Below are 20466 nucleotides of genomic sequence, written 5' to 3' on the forward strand. Positions count from 1 at the left end.
GGTGTTTGTAAGTCAAAGAAAGTGCACACTTTTCAAATTTTACACAGAAACTATTTCTGACAGCCAGCACACATTAATTTCTGATTGTTGTCCCCAAAGTCCCCTGTATTGCACCTGTTGATTTAAATAAATACATGAAGTCCATCTGGTTTTCAGGTGATAATACAGAGATGGATTTTCAGGTTATTGTGTGATAAGTAATCAGCCTCAGTCTGTCACCTGTCGTCTCCACTTAGAGGACTAGTCACCTTGTTCCTCCACAGTCCTTGCCTGTGTCCCTTTCAAAATGTGTGAACAAAGGAAATTCTTTCATAGCTTATAGGAGAAACATATCAAAGCAGTAGTTTCCTGTTCTAATGCCAGAGTTTTAATTAAGTTTAACTTGTACTGGCCTTCTGATATTTATCTGTTCCAGATTTACTCTCAGTAATCTCTCAGCTCAATTCAAATCTTTACTGATCATTTGGGAAATCTGGCCTGCAGACCGGGTTTAAGACAAAGCACCAATAGTAACAAATCACCACATCTAATAGAAATGCCTCCAAATTAAACAAAATAAAATATGTAATTTGTCCATGTCTGATGCCCGTATTGGCAGAGCTACAGCAGTTTTGTCTGCTCCTTCAACAACAACAACAACAAAAAATCCAGTACAAATACTGAATGGTTAAGCTTTGTTTAGGTTTATGGAAAGATAATAGTTTGGGTTGAAATATGGCCCTTGTTAAGAATAGGGAAATGTCTTTGTGTGGGTTAAAATGACTACTTCTTCAAGGTTCAGGGACCTCTGTCATCATGACTACAATAACAAACACATGGTCAAAGGTTCTACATACAGCACACACTGCCATTAGATTGTCACGCTAGCACACCAGCATCTTGGACCAACACAAATGGACATGTCGGCCCACCAGACTCCATTAACAAAACCAGCAATTTTACCTTTCAGATCATCATAAAACACATATTCACTGACAGAAAGAAAAATAAAACTCACCAGGTTAGTCTAACCACTGTTTCAACAATCAGCAACTGTAAATATACCCTTAACTCACCGAGTTAGAAGTGAAATACATCTCTCTCCTCTGAGCCAACAGTTTCACATGAAGGGACTTGCATACACTGACATGCACATGCAGCTACATTGGCTACCAAAACAAAGTACGGGTGGGTGGATCGATTCCAAAATATTGATAGTTCTGATACTACGTCTCTTTATTTTTTCAATGCTTGCATCAATATACTTGAAACCAAAAAAGTGATCAGTTTCAGTATCTCTCTTCTACTTTGTACTGTTTGTATTTCATCAAAGACCAGAGCCGTATGTGCCAACAATGTTCAGTTGTGTAGTATTTGTGCACAATGACGAAACAAAGACACACAATCTTGATGATCAAAACAACAGTCAAAGACAGAACAGAAGAAGAATACAAAACAAGACTTACACCGGCACCCATCTGCTCCACATACATACAAGCTCAACATCCTTCCTATCTGATCAACTTGTTTACTTCATAAACTTAAATCTTGCCCAACGAAATGATCCTTCAGATTGTGACCAACAGTTATGTCCTTGGATGCATTATTGTCCACTTATCCCTCAGTGTAACCAAAAATACCAAAAACGAAGAAGATAAATAAATGAAATACAACAAAACAAAACCAGGATGGAGTACAGAGACCACTCTTTTTTCTTTATTTTCTTAATGCACACAGTGCTTGTAGTATTTCTCCCTATATGATTCCAAATTTAGTTAATTTGTACTTTTCCATAGCTACTGTCTTTTCCATATTCAAATAATAGTAATGAAATAATAATTCTGTAATACCATTGAAGAAAAAAAGAGTAATCCAATTCCATGGATACCTTACAGCATCCGGTTAAAGGTCTTGGAATATACAAATTGATGGATTAAAATGAAATTTGACATCCAATATTTCTGATAACCAATGTTCTATATCAAACCAAACCAAACATTTTCCCAAAATGTGTGGATCAACGAATCTGTTATTCAGATGTTATAACTTTTCAGGTTTGGGTACTAACAAAGCCACTAGAGGGCTTTGTTTCTTCTCTAAAAATACTACTGAATTGAATTGAGTGACTACTTGTGATTGGTTGCTCATACTGATAACCCCACTGAAAAAAGCCTGGAGCTGCAGCTCTGTGCAACTTTTGACCAGTGTCCACTTATCATAGTGCAGCCAGGCACAGTGCACACACAGCTGCCAATTCATATTCATGGCCTCTACAGAAAAAAATACTTCACTGGGTGGAAATTTTTGCTATTTTTTGTCTTCAAATCAATCGATCAATAGATTGCACACAACAAAGAAAGGAGCAGCTGGACAAATCAATAAACCAAACATGAAACACTTAGAGCTGTAACGATTAATCTATTATTGATCAACTATTGAAGAAATCTGCATCTATTTTGACAATTAATTGACTATCTAGAGTAATTTTTAAGAAAAAAGTGGTCAAATTTCAGCTTCTTAAATATGAATATTCTGGTTTCTTTACTCCTCTCTGACAGTAAACAGAACATTTTTGAGTTGTTGACAAACAAAGACATTTAAGGACATCATCTTGGACTTTAATCAACACTTTTCAACATTATCTGACATTTTATGGACCAAACAACTAATCAGTTAATTGAGAAAATAACTGTTAGTTGCAGCACTAATAACACTATATTAGAAAAGTAACCAAAAGTGATCACGTTACATTACTTTAATACTGTGATATTTGGATTATGTTACTAACTACATTTTTAAAAGGAAATTAGATACTGTAGCGGAATACATTTTTAAAGTAAGCCTCCCAACCCTGGCTGAGACCACAGGCAATCCTCCTACTACTCAATCTTATTTTCTGAGTCTTCTGCTTCCCAACAGAATACGGCAGAGAGATGAGGTAAATAAACGACTGACTGGTTTATCATATATAATCTATAGCAATCTAAAGACCAAGATCCTGCAAATACTAATACAAGAGGCCAAAACACAAGGTTTGTTGTCATTTTATTCTCCAAATGTGAAAATTAGAAGAAAGAAGCAGTAAATCTGTTTACCAGTTCTTGTGAAATTTCAGGAAAGGTCATCTTCACATCACTGTTTCATCTGAAGTGACATGGCAGTTTGAGATTAAGATGTCAGACAGAGCATCAGACACTAACCCAGTCTGTCATCTCTCCTTTTACTAAATCAAACACTTTTTCATCTTTCCCTTTTGCCCAGCAATATTCAAGACAAATGCTTCTGTCCACACATATGCTGTATTTAAAAATGCATCTTAGGAAGTATACTTTTCAAGAATGAGGAAAAGAGAGCTGCCATGCATTTTCTGAAGGCACAACACACAATGAAGGTTCAAAGGCTCAATGATGAAACTCCCACACAAAAACAAACTGTCTTGCAAGCATTCAACCATTCAAGTGTGTAAAATCAGACATCAATTTTACAGTTTTCTTTGACTAGAAGTAGAAAATGTTGGTCATACTGACTATAATAATCAAACATACACAATCTTTGATGTTTTCTGTACTTTACTGCACGTTTGTCCTCTGAACCAGACACTGCTCATATCACAGCAAACACAGGAACGGGTGATTTTCTTTGATTCGTACAGATTTGGTTTTGCCAAGTCATAAATTAGAAATCTGGGATGGGTGCACTGTCAGGAATGAAAAATGAGGGATTACACTGTTACGCAATGAAACCCAATTTGCTTTAGCTACTGAAATCTGTCAGCATAAATTTAGCCATGGGATGAAACCGGAGTTTATAATAAAATAAGGCAGATTTAAGATGGTGACCCCTTTCTGGCTGACCCAGTAAACTGAAAAGACTTATCAGGCCGTGTAATTAAAGCTTAATGTTCATACCTCTGAACTTCAAAGGGAGTAAAAGCAAGGAAATCAAAGAGACTAATATGGCACTGATGTGACAGAAACAGAGGAAAATCTCCTGCCCATAAAAGCCCTTTAACCAGAGAGGAGGAAAATAAAATGTGACAATAATAATGTGCTCTGGGAAGGGAAAAGGGTGGTGAAAATAGATGTGGGCATCGCTAAAGTCTCCTGGGGCCAAAGCTGTGAGCTTGAACATAAGTGGTGTCTACCCTCGGCCTGCGCGGAACGGCCAGATGGCAGAAAAGTCAACTGATAAAGTCAAACGTGTTTACAGAAGGTGAGAATGTGTGGATGGCGGCTGGTGTTGAGATGACAGTACCCTGCTGGGAGAAAACGAATGTCACACAGCTCAGGATGAACATGGAGACATGCTGCTTCGTTATGCTTTCAAAACGTCTCAGATGTGTTTGAAAGAGTACAAACTATCGCATGAATGAGTCCTGAGGAAGAGAGGATGTGCCCTTTTTTATACTTTGGTGTGTTGTGTTAGTGCAGACGGCAGTAGAGACACATTAGAAAAAGAAACAGCTACATTTTGATGGATTGGCCTGTCCTGCCTGAGATTGAAAACACCACTATTTCTCAGAGATCAAGCAATTATAACATGTATCTGCAGATCCAAAACAAAGTTTCACATGAATATATTCTTTCAAAAATCATATTTACATGAAACTTTTCTAAATAAATTGAGGAAAGAAATTAAATGCTACATAAGGCTGAAAATTCATCCAGATTAAGGACCTGTTTTCTCATTACCTGGGCTTTCTCTGAGTAAATTGCTAATTTAAATGTTTCACAGCCAACAGTCATTATGCATCATCCATATTTACAAAATCAATTTCTGTGTTTATCTTAGTACAAAGTATTGTGTTCCCAGTGAAAAGGACAATAGGAAATAAAATGGAACCAACTGTCTATGTATATCATTGAGAAATTTAAAACAGTAATTTTTCGAGTCTGACAAACCATCTAGTTTCAACACTGGATAAAACTTTAGCCTTTATAAGTACAGGCCTCTGTAAATATAAACAGCTCATTTATTAGGTGATTCTACACTAATTAAAACATATTTATTATTATTGTATTCCATTTCTACTATATTCTGCTTATAGATTCCACCAAATCTTACACCTTTACACCTTTAAGAGTTACGTACAGTAACTTCTACTGGGACATGTTATATATCATTATCTGCAGACATAAGCCTTTGGCCTATGCTGTGGCTCAAAAACTGACATTCATAGAAAGTTAGTTTCCTCTTAAACCAGAGCATCTGCAGATTAATTCCATATCCCATATGTTGTGACCTCAACTTTTGTGAGTTTCTCCAAAAATGTAGATTTCCACATTCTTTATAAAGCTTGTAAAGCTTTTTTTCATATTGCGTTTATACAGTTAGGCAAAGCCAGGACGCTTGATCACAATACCATCACATTATTCTATGCACCTTAAAGAAAACTGAGACTAATGTGGGAAATTAACATTTTAGATACGCAATCAATATATTGGTTTTGTGTTGTGATTCTCTGTGTTTAAATTGTGAGACAGATGACAGTCAACAGAGATTAACATTAAAGGGCTGTTGTACTGAAGACGGCCACTAAAGCAACACATCATTAACAAGAGATAGAGGTAAAGAGATTTGATTGATCACACCAAGTCTGCAATTCTTCAGGAGAACTAGCAACTCTCCCTATTTTAGAAGATTTCCTCCATTTTTGGTGATGAGGACAGGATGGATGTTCCCCTGACCAACACCTGCGTCTAAACTGAAGGTTAAGGCCAACAGGGAAAGCTACAATCTGACAAATGGAGGACAGGATCACACCTGAAGTCAAGGATGGCGATGGTCCATCTATACACTATACCAGTCATCCCCAGGAACTGGGTCAGGACCCACAGGTGGGTCACAGGAGATTTTATTTGGGTCGCCAAATAAAGAACTATGGAAGAAAATATGTAAATGCAAGATTTATATTTGCAGTACACCTTTTATAAAGAATTTTAATATATATTGTTTTACTGATTAGAGAAAAAATCTCACGAGTATATAACATGTCAACATGTTTATATACTGCTCATGAATGGGGGACTTAAATGTTGTTAAACATTAAGTGGTTTAATATTAGAGCTCAACTGGGCACATAAGGTTCGTTGCTTCTTAGAAAAATTGTACAACATCATTTTCCTTACCACATTTTACTAACAGGCACATCTGTTTTTGAAGGGTGCTCCTTAATTGGCCTCAAATTAACTGACATAGTAAAAACATATCCTCAAAACAGCACAAGGAAATAAAGACCTCTGATCAAAAACCTGGCATCATCAAGAACAACACTCTCCATCAGAGTCAGGTGTGTTTCATGAGGCTTCACAGAGTTTCTCTCCTCAGTGTATCCTCAAAAAGCTCCCAAAATGAGCATGAGACGAGGCTGCAACACCCCTCCTCCTGTTCGCTGTAATTTGGTTTCCTGATGAGCTCACATAATCACTCGGTCACGTGATTAGAAACGGTGAATATTTCACAGCAGCTAAGGTTTCATCTCTCAGATTTTGAGCAGAAGATAAAAAAAGCCAAGGTCTGATTTTAGACCTGATTTTGTCAGAACGACACAAACAACTGTGCTGGAAACTACAAGTTTATCCTCAACAAACTGCACATAAAAGATCACACACACGCCAACTTCCCCTCGCACACAGTCATCTGCATAAATCTCATGTAAATGACTGAGCAAAAAGCCAAAAAAGGGCATATTACAGAATCACCATGGATAACAAGCAAATGAATGGGCTTGACTGCCTCCTGGTGTCAGCAGACTGAATTACAATAGTCTGAGCAAGATGACAGATGAGCTGGCTGACAGAAAACAGTGGACAAGCTGGAGGGGCAGAGCCTTAAAGAGAGGACTGGGAGAGGCAGCTGAGGGAAAGTGGAAGAAGATAAACAGACGGATAAAACCATTAATGAGACATTAGTATATCACAGAATGCGGCGGGGTAAAGCCGAGCATACCGCTGGGAAATAAAACTGAGGAAGGCAGCAGAAAGAGGAGAAAACAACAGGGGAGAGGAGGGGAAACGAGGATATATGAGAGGGTGAAGTAGAGAGAAAGGTAAAATACAAAGAGGCAACAAGGGAGAGGAAAAGGATCAAAGCAGGCATTCATCTTTTCGGGCAGCCACATGCCCTCCCCCCTTCTTCTCCCTCCTTCTCTCTTCCTCTGCCTCTTTTGTTTGCCTGATTACTGGGTGCATTTTATCATCATATCTTGTTTATCTTAAACTCATCTGTTTTTTTTCTCTTCCGTTATCTGTCAAAAAACATCTTTCCTAAATCATGTTCAAGCCCACGCTCTCTGTGTCTCTGTCTGCCTTTCCCTCCATGTCTCTCAATCATCCTCTCTGTCAAAACTCTCTCTACCTGCCCTCTTTCTCTCTCTCTCTCTCTCTCTCTCTCTCACACACACACACACTGTTTCTGTGCATCTACAGTATCTGCTTCACTCCCTTCACCTATTCTTCCTCCTTTTTCACTTCGCCTTCTCTTTACAGCAACAACAATCACATAATTCTACAAAATCCCCGTCCTCAAGCAAACATGCCCCCGCATCTTACAAACGGAAAAGAATAAAAGCAGATTCAGGCTCACACACTCACACACACACATAAACATGTTTCCTGAATAAAGCCCTACAGTGCAATTAAAGGTCTCATTCCAAAGCGCTCTCTACTTACATGTATAAACAAGAATTAACATGTATTAATTCTTAAAATAAGCTATTGTCTGAAATGCACTTTTTTTTTTGCAGAAATAAAGAGGATTGCATCATTTTTAATGACTTTTTAATGGGATGTTTTTGCAGCAGACGCGAGGAAATGATTTCACTAACAAGTTTGACTTTGATGTAATCTGTCCTTGAGCCAGAAATGATGCCAAATTTATGAATTCTGAATATCTTGATTTTGGAATTAGACTCCTCTGTTACAGTTTATTTATCCGACCTCATTCAGAGCAGCGTGCAGCTTGGGCAGCAGTGAGAATCTTGCATGTAGCTCAGAAAGACGACGCAAGAGAGAGGGACAAGATAATATCTTACATAAGCAATTTTATTTTAGAGATTCACTCCAGTGAGGAGGATCTTGTATTTCTTTTTTCTGGTAAGATAATTTGGCCTCAACACTGCAGCCCAGATAGGCAGCTATTCTGTTATTCAATATTCACAGATGATATGAGCCTATATGGTGATATACAGGGAGTCTCATCCCTCCCCTCCCTCCCTAAAGTGATAACAGGTGGGAAGCAGCCAGCTAACAAGTGTTTCAAACATGCACCCAGAGTGCTGCTGAGAAATCCCAGCGCAGCAGACAGGCAGGCGGGCAGGTGCTATTCATGGAGTCTGAGAGATAATGAGGGGGAAACTAGGGAGAGACTCATGTTGAGAATGAGTCTTTGTGGCAGTGTGTGTGTGTGTGTGTGTGTGTGTGTGTGTGTGTGTGTGTGTGTGTGTGTGTGTGTGTGTGCGTGTGCGTGTGCATGCGTGTGCGTGTGCGTGTGCGTGCGTGTGTGCGCGAGAAAGGGAGGGGACACGTAAAAAGAATTTGTGCGAGCATTTTTATAAAATGAGCTTTAAGAATCTAACACCAAAGAGAGTTTGGATTATTTGAAGTGGGGTTGTATGACATAGGTGGCTAAAATGTGTTTTGTTGCTGACCCTGTCCACAGAAGTGCATTGCTTGGATTCCATGTTGGTCATCGCTTCTCCAAACTATGGGGTTGAATCAACTGGCATCCACTGAAGAGAATACAATGACTACTGATACCTAATAAAAACCCTACATCAAATAATTCAAACTAACCTTTTAATCAATAAAATATTCTAGTGTAAGGTAATCTGCTCAGGAGCGTGATGAAAACTGAATTATTTTCTCATATACTTTTGCTGTCTCTCTCATGTGGTAATAGGAGATGATGATTGTATATAAATTGCCCATTAAGAGGTTAAAGATAAGTTGAAGAGAATCCTTAGTTGTACATTAGGAAATGGCTAAAAAAATGAAGAAATTGAGCTTCTTCTACATAAAGATTTCAACTTGACAAAGTAAATCTGACGGAGCACTTATGGAGTGGTTTAGTGAGCATATTTGGTGCTTAGATATAGAGAAATTGTGAGTACAGTTTGGTTGGGGGGTCTTGGCACATGCAAAGCTGTGTGGAACAAAACATCTTTAGAAAAGAGTAAACACAAACAACAAATGTGTTGCTTGGAGGTAGAAGACGTACTGAGGCGGTGTCAAACCCAGCAGGGAACATGGATGAGGTAAGCACACGCAGAGAGGAAGACACTTTGTTGTAGGCAACTGCAGGCCCGATGCATTTAGGATGTTATTCATTACTGGAGCAACCTCTGATGTGCTGCCTTCACTCCTCCACCAAAAACGGTGAGAGATACCAGAAGCCGTCAGACACAGCAAGACATATGCTGTCAAACAGCACGGTAACCATTTTTTGAAGCTGATGCACTTCACAATCAAACACTGAAAAAACATCCCATCATCAGCAACAACTCTAACCATTAGGAGCAACCCTGTCTCGTAGAAATATGAAGGAAAACCTATATTTGTGTACTACATACGAGTTGTAGGAAGTTGGTGAGAGTCACATACTCTCAGTCTCAATATTTTGGGACTTGCCTGATATTTTTAACAATCTCTGCTTACTATGTGAATAAAAAAAATGTGGTTGGATGTATGAAGCCCAGGATTTTGACACCAGAGACCGGAGTTCACATCCTGACTCTGACGTGTAGTTAGGTTTAGAAAACAAAACGTGCTTTAGTTACAGTCAGGGAAAAATCACTTTGGTTAAATGTTAAAAAGTAAACCTGTTCTGTCCTTCAAGTTATTAAGACACTTTCAATATTCAACACTGTCATTCACTAACATCAATGGTAGGTAGAGTACTGAAAAATCTATAAATAAATACCTGATAAATGAAAAGAAAGCAAAAGTACCTGATTAATAAATTAGTAAATGTTACTTTCCAGTTTAATGTTTAATATTTTCACTTACAGTACGTTCAACTTACTTCAGGTTAGAAGAGTTTTTACAACTAGAGATCTCATCATTTCACTGTTGTCTTTTTTAGATATTGGTATAAATGTGTGACCAGATGTGGCCAGGGGTTGTCACTGGAAGCTGCCTCTTGTTCTGGATTTTTCTCTGTCATCATGGCATCATAGTAAAAAGACAAGTGGTGCTTATTTTCCTTTCAGGTAGCTTTCAACTTGTCGGGGTGTTCTCCCTCCCCGTATGTAGAGCAGACTAGATGCAACTAAGGTATATATGGCAAATATAGCAAAGTAAAAAGTAGAGGACCTGCTCAATATTACACTTGAGTAAACAATAGAAGTACAGTTTTAAAAAAGGAACATGATAAGTAGTTGTTCCTTAATAAAACTTTTTTTTTGATCATGTGTTATAACTCACCGTAGAAAGTTTGTGTTATGAAGGACCACTTTTTATGCAGCAGAACCACAAGATGTCATCCTTTTTATTCCACACAAAACCTGGCACCCACATTAAATCACAGTACAACTTCATTCATGTGTTGTGCTTGTAGTGGGAGCGGCCAATGAAGCCTCAAGCTGAGATGAGGAGCGGGCTACAGAGGTCTGGCAGTGCCACTTCTTTCAAACCAAGATTTTTAGTCATTTTCAAACTTGTCTTCAGCCACTGATTCATGTGACATCACTTGAGGAACATTCTGCACAGCTCTCTCTCTGCAAAAGGCTTTATACAACTTTTTTCCAAATACAGTATGCAGTAATATTTCCCAGGACCTGTAAACAGACTTTGATGTGTGTGTTATAGCAGCTAATGATCACCTGGCATGAGTGAAGCGCTTACAGCACCTGTGCCAGCAGCAGAAGACACAGGCTTCCAGTATGGGGACTGCTAGTGTTGCTGCCTCTCATTACTGTACATTTGTTTTGACTGGTTGTCTTCTGATTTGGCCTGAACACTGTGTATTGCAGTCCAAATAGTGAGTTTGAGCTGTAGACTGCACATTAAATGAGTTGAAATCCTATTAATATATGATATATGGTTTAAGCAAGTTGTTTCCCCACAACATCTCCTTCCTAGACTCAAGGAAGTGCAGGCAGGCTGCAGGAACACTGCAGGAGCATGAGACAAGCACAACAGTGTAATTTGATAATAACAAGCAAGGATGAGTTCTACACTGTAAGCTTATCTGCTGTTTATAAGTGTCACTTGTCTGTAAATGCAAAGTTCAGCACGTTATCCTGAAACCAAAAACCCACTACTCTGAAAATACACACTGGACTTTGAGTTCAGTAACTGCCTGCCTTAATGCCAGACTCCATTAACAAATTGCTTAGTGTAAATACTCTAGGTATAAACATTTACACCTTCTAAAAGATTTATTAATGATTTTTTATGACTCATAAACACACGCTAAATCATTCGGGGAACATTCGGCATTAATTTGAACTTCAATTAACATGAAAAGGGCAAACAATATCACAAGTGACAGACCGGGATAGAAATTTCAAAGGGGGACACTGCGACTGTATCGTTGTTGTTTCAACTTATCATGTTTCTTTGCTCTCTGATGACATATCATGCTCATTTTATGATTTCTTACAGTAAATATTTGACAGATTTCTTCTTTAATGGTGTCTTTATTGTGGTTTATTTGGGTCAAAGTTGGAGTCTTGTTCATCCAAACAGGGCAGCCTGAGGGTGGGGCAAAACTGTACAATTGCTTGAGTTTCCCTTTAGCCAAGTGCCTAAACATAACCATAAAAACATGTAATCTCACTTTAGTTGCTACAAGCGAATATTGTTTTGCAACAATGGATACTGTTCGGGAAACAAAAGTATCAGTGAATGTTTTGCAGATACATTCAATATCCAGATTTTGGGACTTGCCAGATCTGTTTAACAATGTTTCCTCAGTATGTTGGGAGAAAATGAAGTTGGAGAAGAGTTACATTTCCTTCATAACATATTTGCAAATCAGTAGTAAACTGACTGAAACCTCTGCATCATTTAACATGAAGCAAAAAAGAAAATGATGAGAGAAATATTACTGATTCAGCAAAAATTACTGAGCGGGCACAAATGAGAGCATTTAAAGGGAAATGAGGAAAGGGGAGACGCGAGCAGACATGAACCAACACCTTATAGTATCATGAGAGACGGCACAGGCCATAGACCTGAAACATTACGTGGTCCAATGCTCAGCAGTCTGTTTACTTTACAGAACTCACTGTGCCACAGGAGGATGCAGCCAACGAGGCATGGGGAAGGAGTGGGGAGGAGGAGGAGGAGGAGAAAGCTCCACTACTCCAAGCTGGCAGTCAAGGCTGAGCAGCAAAGCTGGAGAGCCAGAATACACACTGCAAAGGCTGGGTGCCATGGATTAGTAGCTACAGTACAGTACATCCGCTAACAGTTAACAATAATGATTATTACGTGGTACTATTGTTACAGCTGATACCACACAGAGTCTGACAGGCTGAAAACTGTATGTTCAGTGAGATCCTCTCAAACAGTCCACTTGTAGTCACTCAGAGTACTTTGTAACTCCGCTTCAGTGCAGATTTTCACAGTAGGCCTGTCTGGCCTAGATCACACCAACTCCACCCCACAGAAAGTCAGGAATCAGCTGTATCAAAATGACTTTTTAAAGAGGGTCCTTTGAAGCCGTGCCTCTGTTAGGCCCCTGACCAGTCTCTTGTGTGGCTGCACAGCATGACGGCAGTGACAGCAGCAGCATGGAGCTAAAACAAGAGAGAGGGAGTGAAAGATACACAGACAGAGTTACAGAGCGAGGCTGAGAGGCTGACTTATCTGCTTTCCATTATGTTGTTTCTATGGCATGCAGAAAAAAACAGTGAGATTGTGTGAAATCTGCCTTGTTTGTATAAGAAACTGTTTGAATCCAAACAATGACTACAAGAGACAGAGGGCGACAGCAGACAGAAGAGGCATGGAAAGTGGGAGCAGATGGAAAAGAGAGATAAAGTAATCAAAGTTATAGATGGCAGACAAGCCATGAGATAAAAGGAGTGATGAAGTGACAGTGGGACTGGCCGAGGATAAATAGTCAACTAGAAATTACTTGCACCCAGTAATGGCGTGCTATACGCCTAGTGTATGAAATTCAACTTGGTTGCTAAGATTTGCATGTTGGGCAATTTACGTATTTACCATAATAATTGGTTAGGTTTGGAAAACAAAAGTACTTACTGATTAAACCACGTAACTGAAAAATCATTTCAGATACATGCTAATAAAGTAAAAATGTGTGTTGTGCATTAAGTTACACTGACATTTTCAATATTTAACCAAGACCACAATCTAGTGGATGAAATCTGACTTGGTTGCTCAGAGTTAAGTGTTGGGCAATTTATGTAATTAGCATAATTAGCTCAAATAAAGTAAAGAAGAAAATTAAAAAAAATGTTAGAGTCTAGAGTCTAGCTAGCAGTAAAATAATAGTAAAGTAATAGTAAAATAATAATAATAAAAAGTAATAAAACTATCCTTGCATCCAAGAGGTTAAATGATGCTTCCAGTTGCAATTTTACCTACATTATTCTACCTACATTGGCTAACCACCTGCAAGCTAATAAGACACACAAGCTCATTATGCAATTGGGCAGTGGGGCGACTGTAGAAACATTCATCGTAATGTTGATGTGATTTTTTTTTTAATGAAAGTAAACAGCAGGAGTGGTGGCCACTATCTTCTGCGGGGAAGGGAGACACATAACATTCAGCCATTTTTCTCATACAGGTTCACAAAAACACTTCCTGCAGCACCATCACTGAATGTGACATTGTGCGTTGTTTTTTTTTTCTTGTATTGGTTATTAGATTAATCAGCAACTATTTTGATAATCAGTGATCTGCACTTTTCACCATTTTCTGACATTTAATTGATCAAACAACTAATTGATTAATCGAGAAACAAATTAACAGATTAATCGACAATGAAAATAGTTGCTAGTTGCAGCCCTAGTTTTTTTTGTTCAAAACCACATAAGATAATCACCATCAGTAAACAGCGGAACCTCCCAGCTCTCACAGCTGGAGATGGAGGCTGTTTTCCAGGAAGAAGTGTGACTTTTCCACATATAAATAAGACAATTTTACTCACATAAGTTGCAGAAAAAAATGACCTACTGTCACATTGCTGTTGTTTGTTTCTGTAGCATAGCTGTGTTTTTAAGTGAGGATTCACAGTGAACTGCAACTGGAATTTTACTGGGTCTACAGATTTAATCGTAAAAGTTCATAGGAAACAACATTGTTGTTTCATGTAGACCACATGGGGGTTTCCAGTAGACTCAAAGGCCGACGTCACACGGATAAAGTGATGAAGGAAGAGGAAACAGAGAGAGAGAACCAGACAGTGAGAGACGGAGAGCTGGATTGTGAGGGGAAAAAAAGTAGGGAAAGAGAGATGGAATCAGCAACAAGATCACAAGAGAGAGGAAGAGGAATGAGACTGGGCGTTTGAATTGAAAAGAAATGGGTAATGAGATGCTAATGTAACAACAAAGGAGCGAGTGCCCTCCGGGGGGAGCTATGCTACAGCGCGCTGCTCCAGTATGAACACAGCAGAGAGGGGAATTGAATTTAAAAATGCCCTTTATTAAACTACTGCAATGTACACAAATTCATTCAGGTGCATATATACAATCATTAAAGTCAAAGTAGATTTACATTGGGCTGTGTTTGAACAAAATAAAAACAATAGATGCACCCCCTGGAGAAAGGTGCGATTAAGGTGACAAAACGGAAGAAACTGCAAAAAGCAAAGAGACTATTCGCTGCATGTAACACCTCCTCCCCAGAATGATAGATGCTCATGTCACCTTCCTGCCTGTGTTGTGAGGTGAGCATGAGGACAAGGTCTTCTTGCTCTGAGAAGGAGGAAGGGGTGAGCAGAAACATGGAGAGAAATGAAAAGAACAAAAGAAGAAACGACAGAGACCCCAAAGGAAACACGAAGCTGGAGAGAAGCAATGAGGAGAAAGGAGGAGAAAGGAGGTCTTTGCAAGAGCAGACAGGCTTCTGAGTGGGAGGAGGAGATGAAGCTGTGCAAGTAAAGGGGAATAATGGAGAGATCCATGGTGCAAAAGATGTAATTACTCAAGGGAATAAGAACTGGCGAGGAGTGATGTGGAGGATCTGTATGAAAAGAGTGACTGGGCAGTACTCAGGAGACCGTCAAAGAGAATACCGGAGGAGGGGAGGAGCACCACTGACAGATATAAGCCCAGAGATATTATAGATGCACTATGAAAAAATTAGAAAACTGGAAAATCATTATAACAAGTCCTCAAGAGGATGCTGAGAATGAGCAACTACCAAAGCACAATGAAAGAAAATAAGAGCAAGATTAAGACGGCACGTAAACCTGCAGGGATTGTGGGATATTTGTGCTATAAAGAGATGCAGCGGTAACAGAGGAGTGCTGGAGAGTATTGTTGTGAGGAAGAGAGTGTAGAATGGATCTGTGTGTTGGATGAGGTACAAAGAGCAGATGAGAAAAGCTATAGCTTGATGTTGTGAATGAGTGAATGAGTACAATGAAAGAAAGAAGAAGAAGAGCAAGGTTGAAGGAAAATCTCGATCAGAAAAGGTGCTGCTGCAGGTGTGCTTAAGAAAGACTAGAACCTTTTTAAAAGATGCATTGACACCAGCTTTTCACAAGATCTGCGCTTGCTGAAAGGGAAGGTTTGGATTTTTGAACTGGGGTTGTATGAGGTACTTCCATAGTCAGTGTGTTACCAACAGTATGGCAGCGTTCCCAGTTTGAAGAAGCAGAGAGGAGTACTGGTGTCAGAAGCTAAGCAATCTACTGCTGTAGGCAGGGTCGGCAGGAGTCTGAGTCACTGGGTGCACTCTGTGGGGGTATCCTGCCATTGGACAACTTGTTTCAGTTACCATTGTGGCATCTGCTATCCATGTTTTCAAAGTCCCCAGGAAACAGCATCAACTGTCAACATAGCAACCTACACGTGGAAAATGGCAAATTAGCACCTAAAACACTTAACGTACAAATGTAAACCAGCTCACAGGTCCCGTTTGTTTTACGTAGATTTAGCCATTTTAATGCCAGTACTCATCTGCCGATGTGTAAATGTTTCACAAAAGTGAGCCCCCACCCCCCTATTTTGCAGGGGCACCATTACTAGAGCCTGGGCTTAGCACTCCCCAAGGTGACCGTGTTTTGTTTAGAGAAATACAATCACGACTTTTTAAAACTTTTAAGGACCATTATAAATCTAATCTAAGACCTATTTAACATCCATACTGTCAAAAAAATACCAAGTACATTATTTTAAATGACTGATTTTTAGGTAGGCTACTGTGTATCCAGTCCAGAGCACATCTGCATTTAATGTTGATGTGATCCCAAACACTGTCAGAAGGGTGGCTTACTGGAGTTAACACTGTTGAGTGTTAACTTTGTTAATCCAGTTAAGGCCTGTCAAATTTACATTTGAGACATTTTAAGGCCTCAAATTCTGATTACCGGATTTTAGAGTTTTTAACACCCCATAAACACCCTGAAACCCTTTTGTTGCTGACCCTACATCGTTTAGCTTCCTACACCCATATTCTTGCTTCTTCTTCAAACTGGTGGCCTGCCTACCACCATCTGCTGCAGGTAATACGCTGACTTTGGAAAGATACCTCATACAATCTCATAAAATAATCCAAACTACCCCTTTTAAGTAAGTTTTGATTGGACACGTCCATATCTATCTTCAGCTCTCCTGTTTGCCTGTAGGCTGTATCTACTATTGCAAAACCTGAACTTCTGACTTATCAAGTCAACTTTCTTTGGCCCCATTTGACTCAATACTTTTCACCAACCTCAAAATTTTAACCCGTACAGTAGAAGAATGCAACATCACATTTTCAGGGTGAATTCACAAGCAAAGAAAGGGTTTTAATGCTGAAAAAAACAGCTAATTCAGCTCATTCAGCTATCGTTGCTGTAGCTCGGAGGACCTGCAGGCTTGGAGCGTGTTTGCGGTGGCACAGGCTAATTGGGTTTCCACTCTTAATTAGGCCAATTAATTAGGAAATGCAGCTGAGGCCATGAGCGTCTCCACCAGGTCATTTAGGGATTACAGGGAGAGAAGAAGAGTCGTGGGAAGAGAAGAGGAGTGGAGGAAAGGAGTCGAGGAGCTTATGAGCAAAAAGGTCACTTGAGAGGGCCTTTGTTGTGTGAATACCTCCCAATGAATGTTATCACTAAATGATTCATGGACTGAGGGTAATTACCCAATTGTGACAATTTAATCAAATCAATCACTTCTTTTGGGAGTCAGTGAATTGAAAACAGAGCCTGCTAATTCACACAATTTCCCAGCTGACGCTCATTGTTGCTAATCTGCCGTGAGAAACATGCAAAATGATGAAGAGAGGAGGAAGAAAACATTCACGGGCAGAAGCCTGTAAAATGTGCTTTCATGTGTCCATCGGTTTGCACTGTGTGATTCCCAGATGTTGGCAGGGGTTACTGAAAGCCCCAACACCTGCAGAATAGGCAGCTAACTTTTCATTTCTGCCCACTTTCTTTTCAAACCATGCAGCATTTCCACCAACATAAAAGCATGAAATTAGACTCTAGATTTAGGTTACATTAGGGCAAATATGACAAATATGGCCTTCAGCTGTAGGTTAATAACCACCAAAAGCAAGAAACAAACCACTTTCAGTAGGACTGTCAGTGTTCAGGTCAGATCAGGCTCAAAATTCCAGATGAGAAGCAAGTCTGATGAGCAGAACAAGCCACACACCGTGCTGCATATTGAACAAAATACATCCGAAGACTCACCTCCACAAAGAGGAAGCACGGCACGATGTAGGTGCTGGTCTTCTGCAGGCCTTTGTCATCAGGAAGGCTCCTCATCATCCTCCTCTGTGCTGACAGCTGACCACCAATCATCTGTGGGGTCAAAGGTCATTGCAAAGTTTGTTTTAGTTTACTTTGCTCTGTTTGTGACAAAATGATATGCTGGGTTTGAGGCTACTGTGCAGTACAAAGACAAACTCACAGTATTACACAAGAAAATAACAAAATGGAAAGTTCTTAGACATTTTTGATCATTTGATAATTCTTTAACTTAAGGTCCTTGTAATAAGCATTAGTTCATAGGTAACAAGGCCCTTATAAGTCCCTATAAAAATTGTTATTAACATAGTTGTGTTAAGAGTAAATGCAGCGATGGCATTATAAACACATTGATTGTTTGATTAAAATACATTTATGAGCACGTGTTAACAGTTTAAAGACGCTTAAGAACGTTAATAAAAGTCTTATGAGTTTCTTATTATTACAATATAGTAATACTAGTTTGCCTAAACGCCTCCGCCCTCTCATACATGCTCGTGAGAGATATTATATATTTTATTAAATTAGATAAGATTTGGTTCTCAGGGTCCAATAAATTTAATGACACTTGGTTCTTTTTTTTCAGTATGTCAAAAGGATTAGGGATCATCTCATGGTGCAAAACAAATCTGGCAGAGTGAGGATTGTATAGTTGGTGTGATGAGGATGATGCCATTTGGTGGGCCTTAATATTTTTATTTTAACTTTGTATTTTTTTTGCCATTTTTGTTTCTTTCTTTTTTATGGTTGTTGTTGTGTTTCTTCTGTGTGTGTGTGTGTTTTTTTTTGTACTTGGTAAGAAAATCGATGATATGACAGAAAATATTACTTTTAAAATGATTTTATTGCTCCTCCAGAGTCTAATTAGAACTGCAGCCACCGCAACCGACTGTTATTCAGAAATAACAGACCTTACAATGCCATTAATGACCAGAAAGCAATCAGAAGAGTATTATCAAAGCTGTGTAATACTACTAATAATATTTTTTTATAAGGCTTATACACTAACAAGGAACGTGTTCATTATGCTATTATCAACACTCATATAGTCTTATTAACACAAAATTGTGATAACAAACATCGTATATGACTTATAAAGGCCTTATTACCTGTAAGCTCTTTTTTTTACAAGGACCACAGTAAGAAATACAAGAGAGGCACTAAAATTCAGGCCATACAAAATGTGTATTGACACAACTTCAAAGCTTTAGTCAACCTGTGTACTGTACGTTTGACTGTAGATAATTGGCTTGACTTGTTGCTAAGCAAAGGGACCTCACTGGCACCTTGTTAGTGTTCAACTTTGTGAGTGAGTCACTAAGCAGTCGTCTGAGTTTCGGGCAATAGAGTGTAAACAGTGATCTATTTTTATTCAGTGGCGGGCTACGAGTAAATCTCAGAGCGAGGGTTTCATAGTCTGTTGATTCACAGTGAAGAGGCATATAACAATCTGTTGAACAGTTCTTTTCTTTCACCTGAAAGCTGAGTATCTATGAGATTTGATCATTTTGAGTCTCAAAAAATGCTCCAAACTAAGAGAAACTTAACTTTTGTAATATGTTTTAAGCTCCATGTGTATTACACTGGTGCTGTTCCCTTATCTCAGGTGATGTAGGGTAATACAGCCGTGTGTTGGAATGAGATTCATATTGGATGAGTTGACTGAATGCAATTACTTTCAATGCCAACATTCAAGGTGAGAACACATTCAATTTAACGCCAGGCTAGAATTTCCATCTCAGATAATTAACTTTACAAGCAAGCAGCATTTACTTTACCTGAATATTGCACTTCAGTACAGTTTAGAGGTATTTTACTTGAGTATTTCAGTCTTATGCTACTTTAAACTTTTTGTCCACTACATTTCAAAGGGAAATATTGTCCTTTTTTTCTTCTAAATTAGTTATCAATTACTCTACAAATTCAGATTATTAATACAAAAATTAATCAAGTAAGAAATCATGATGATTATTATAGATTAAACTACCCAGCAGTACATAAAGTGGTTAAATTTAGCCCCATATTTACTGCCTACAACATTAATGGGATCCTTACATGCAGATGCATGAGTTATTAATATCCAACAGCCGTGCTTCCATCCAAATCTATCACAAATTTTAAGTGAATTTTTGGTAAATCAGCAGAAGAAAGTGCATTTCCATCCACTATTGTTAAGAGTTGATTCACTGAGATTAGCAGTAGGTGGCACCAAGTCTCCAGTCGGAAAACCATCACACTAATGCAGATTAAAAAGGACGATGCAACCAGTTGAACCTAAAACGGTGGAGAACAAAGCAGGAAAACATGATGGATATACAACGTTTCTGTTAGTTTCATATACTAATGTGAGGAGGGTTACATCAGACCTGTGAGGGGCAATTATGGATGTATTACAGAGCCATGAGAGAGATGAGCAAACTGTAGGAGTGGAAACAGCTGATCAGTCATGTGAGTTAAATGAGTTAAATGGATGCTACATCAAAACTTTTTTATACATTCATTTCCATCTCCCATTAAATGCATTAACTTTACTGGAGAGCTGCGTAATGTGTTTACTGTAATAAATCACAAAATGTCCAGGACATCATCTAAGTTGCTTCGCTG

The 20466-nt window shown here is 38.8% G+C and overlaps 1 protein-coding gene across 2 annotated transcripts in view; it reads right to left on the reverse strand.

Annotated features, from left to right (window-relative positions):
- Positions 1–20466, reverse strand: part of plppr2b (phospholipid phosphatase related 2b) — a 74297-nt gene that overhangs the window by 48341 nt on the left and 5490 nt on the right. For both annotated transcript variants that reach the window (XM_084715576.1, XM_084715577.1), the window contains exon 2: positions 17806–17916. In XM_084715576.1, the coding sequence (XP_084571702.1) occupies positions 17806–17916 (111 nt within the window). The remainder of the gene's footprint in view (positions 1–17805; positions 17917–20466) is intronic.

Source organism: Lutjanus erythropterus, chromosome 3 (genome assembly GCF_056507025.1).
Source record: "Lutjanus erythropterus isolate fLutEry1 chromosome 3, fLutEry1.hap2, whole genome shotgun sequence".
Classification (NCBI taxonomy): Eukaryota; Metazoa; Chordata; class Actinopteri; order Lutjaniformes; family Lutjanidae; genus Lutjanus; species Lutjanus erythropterus.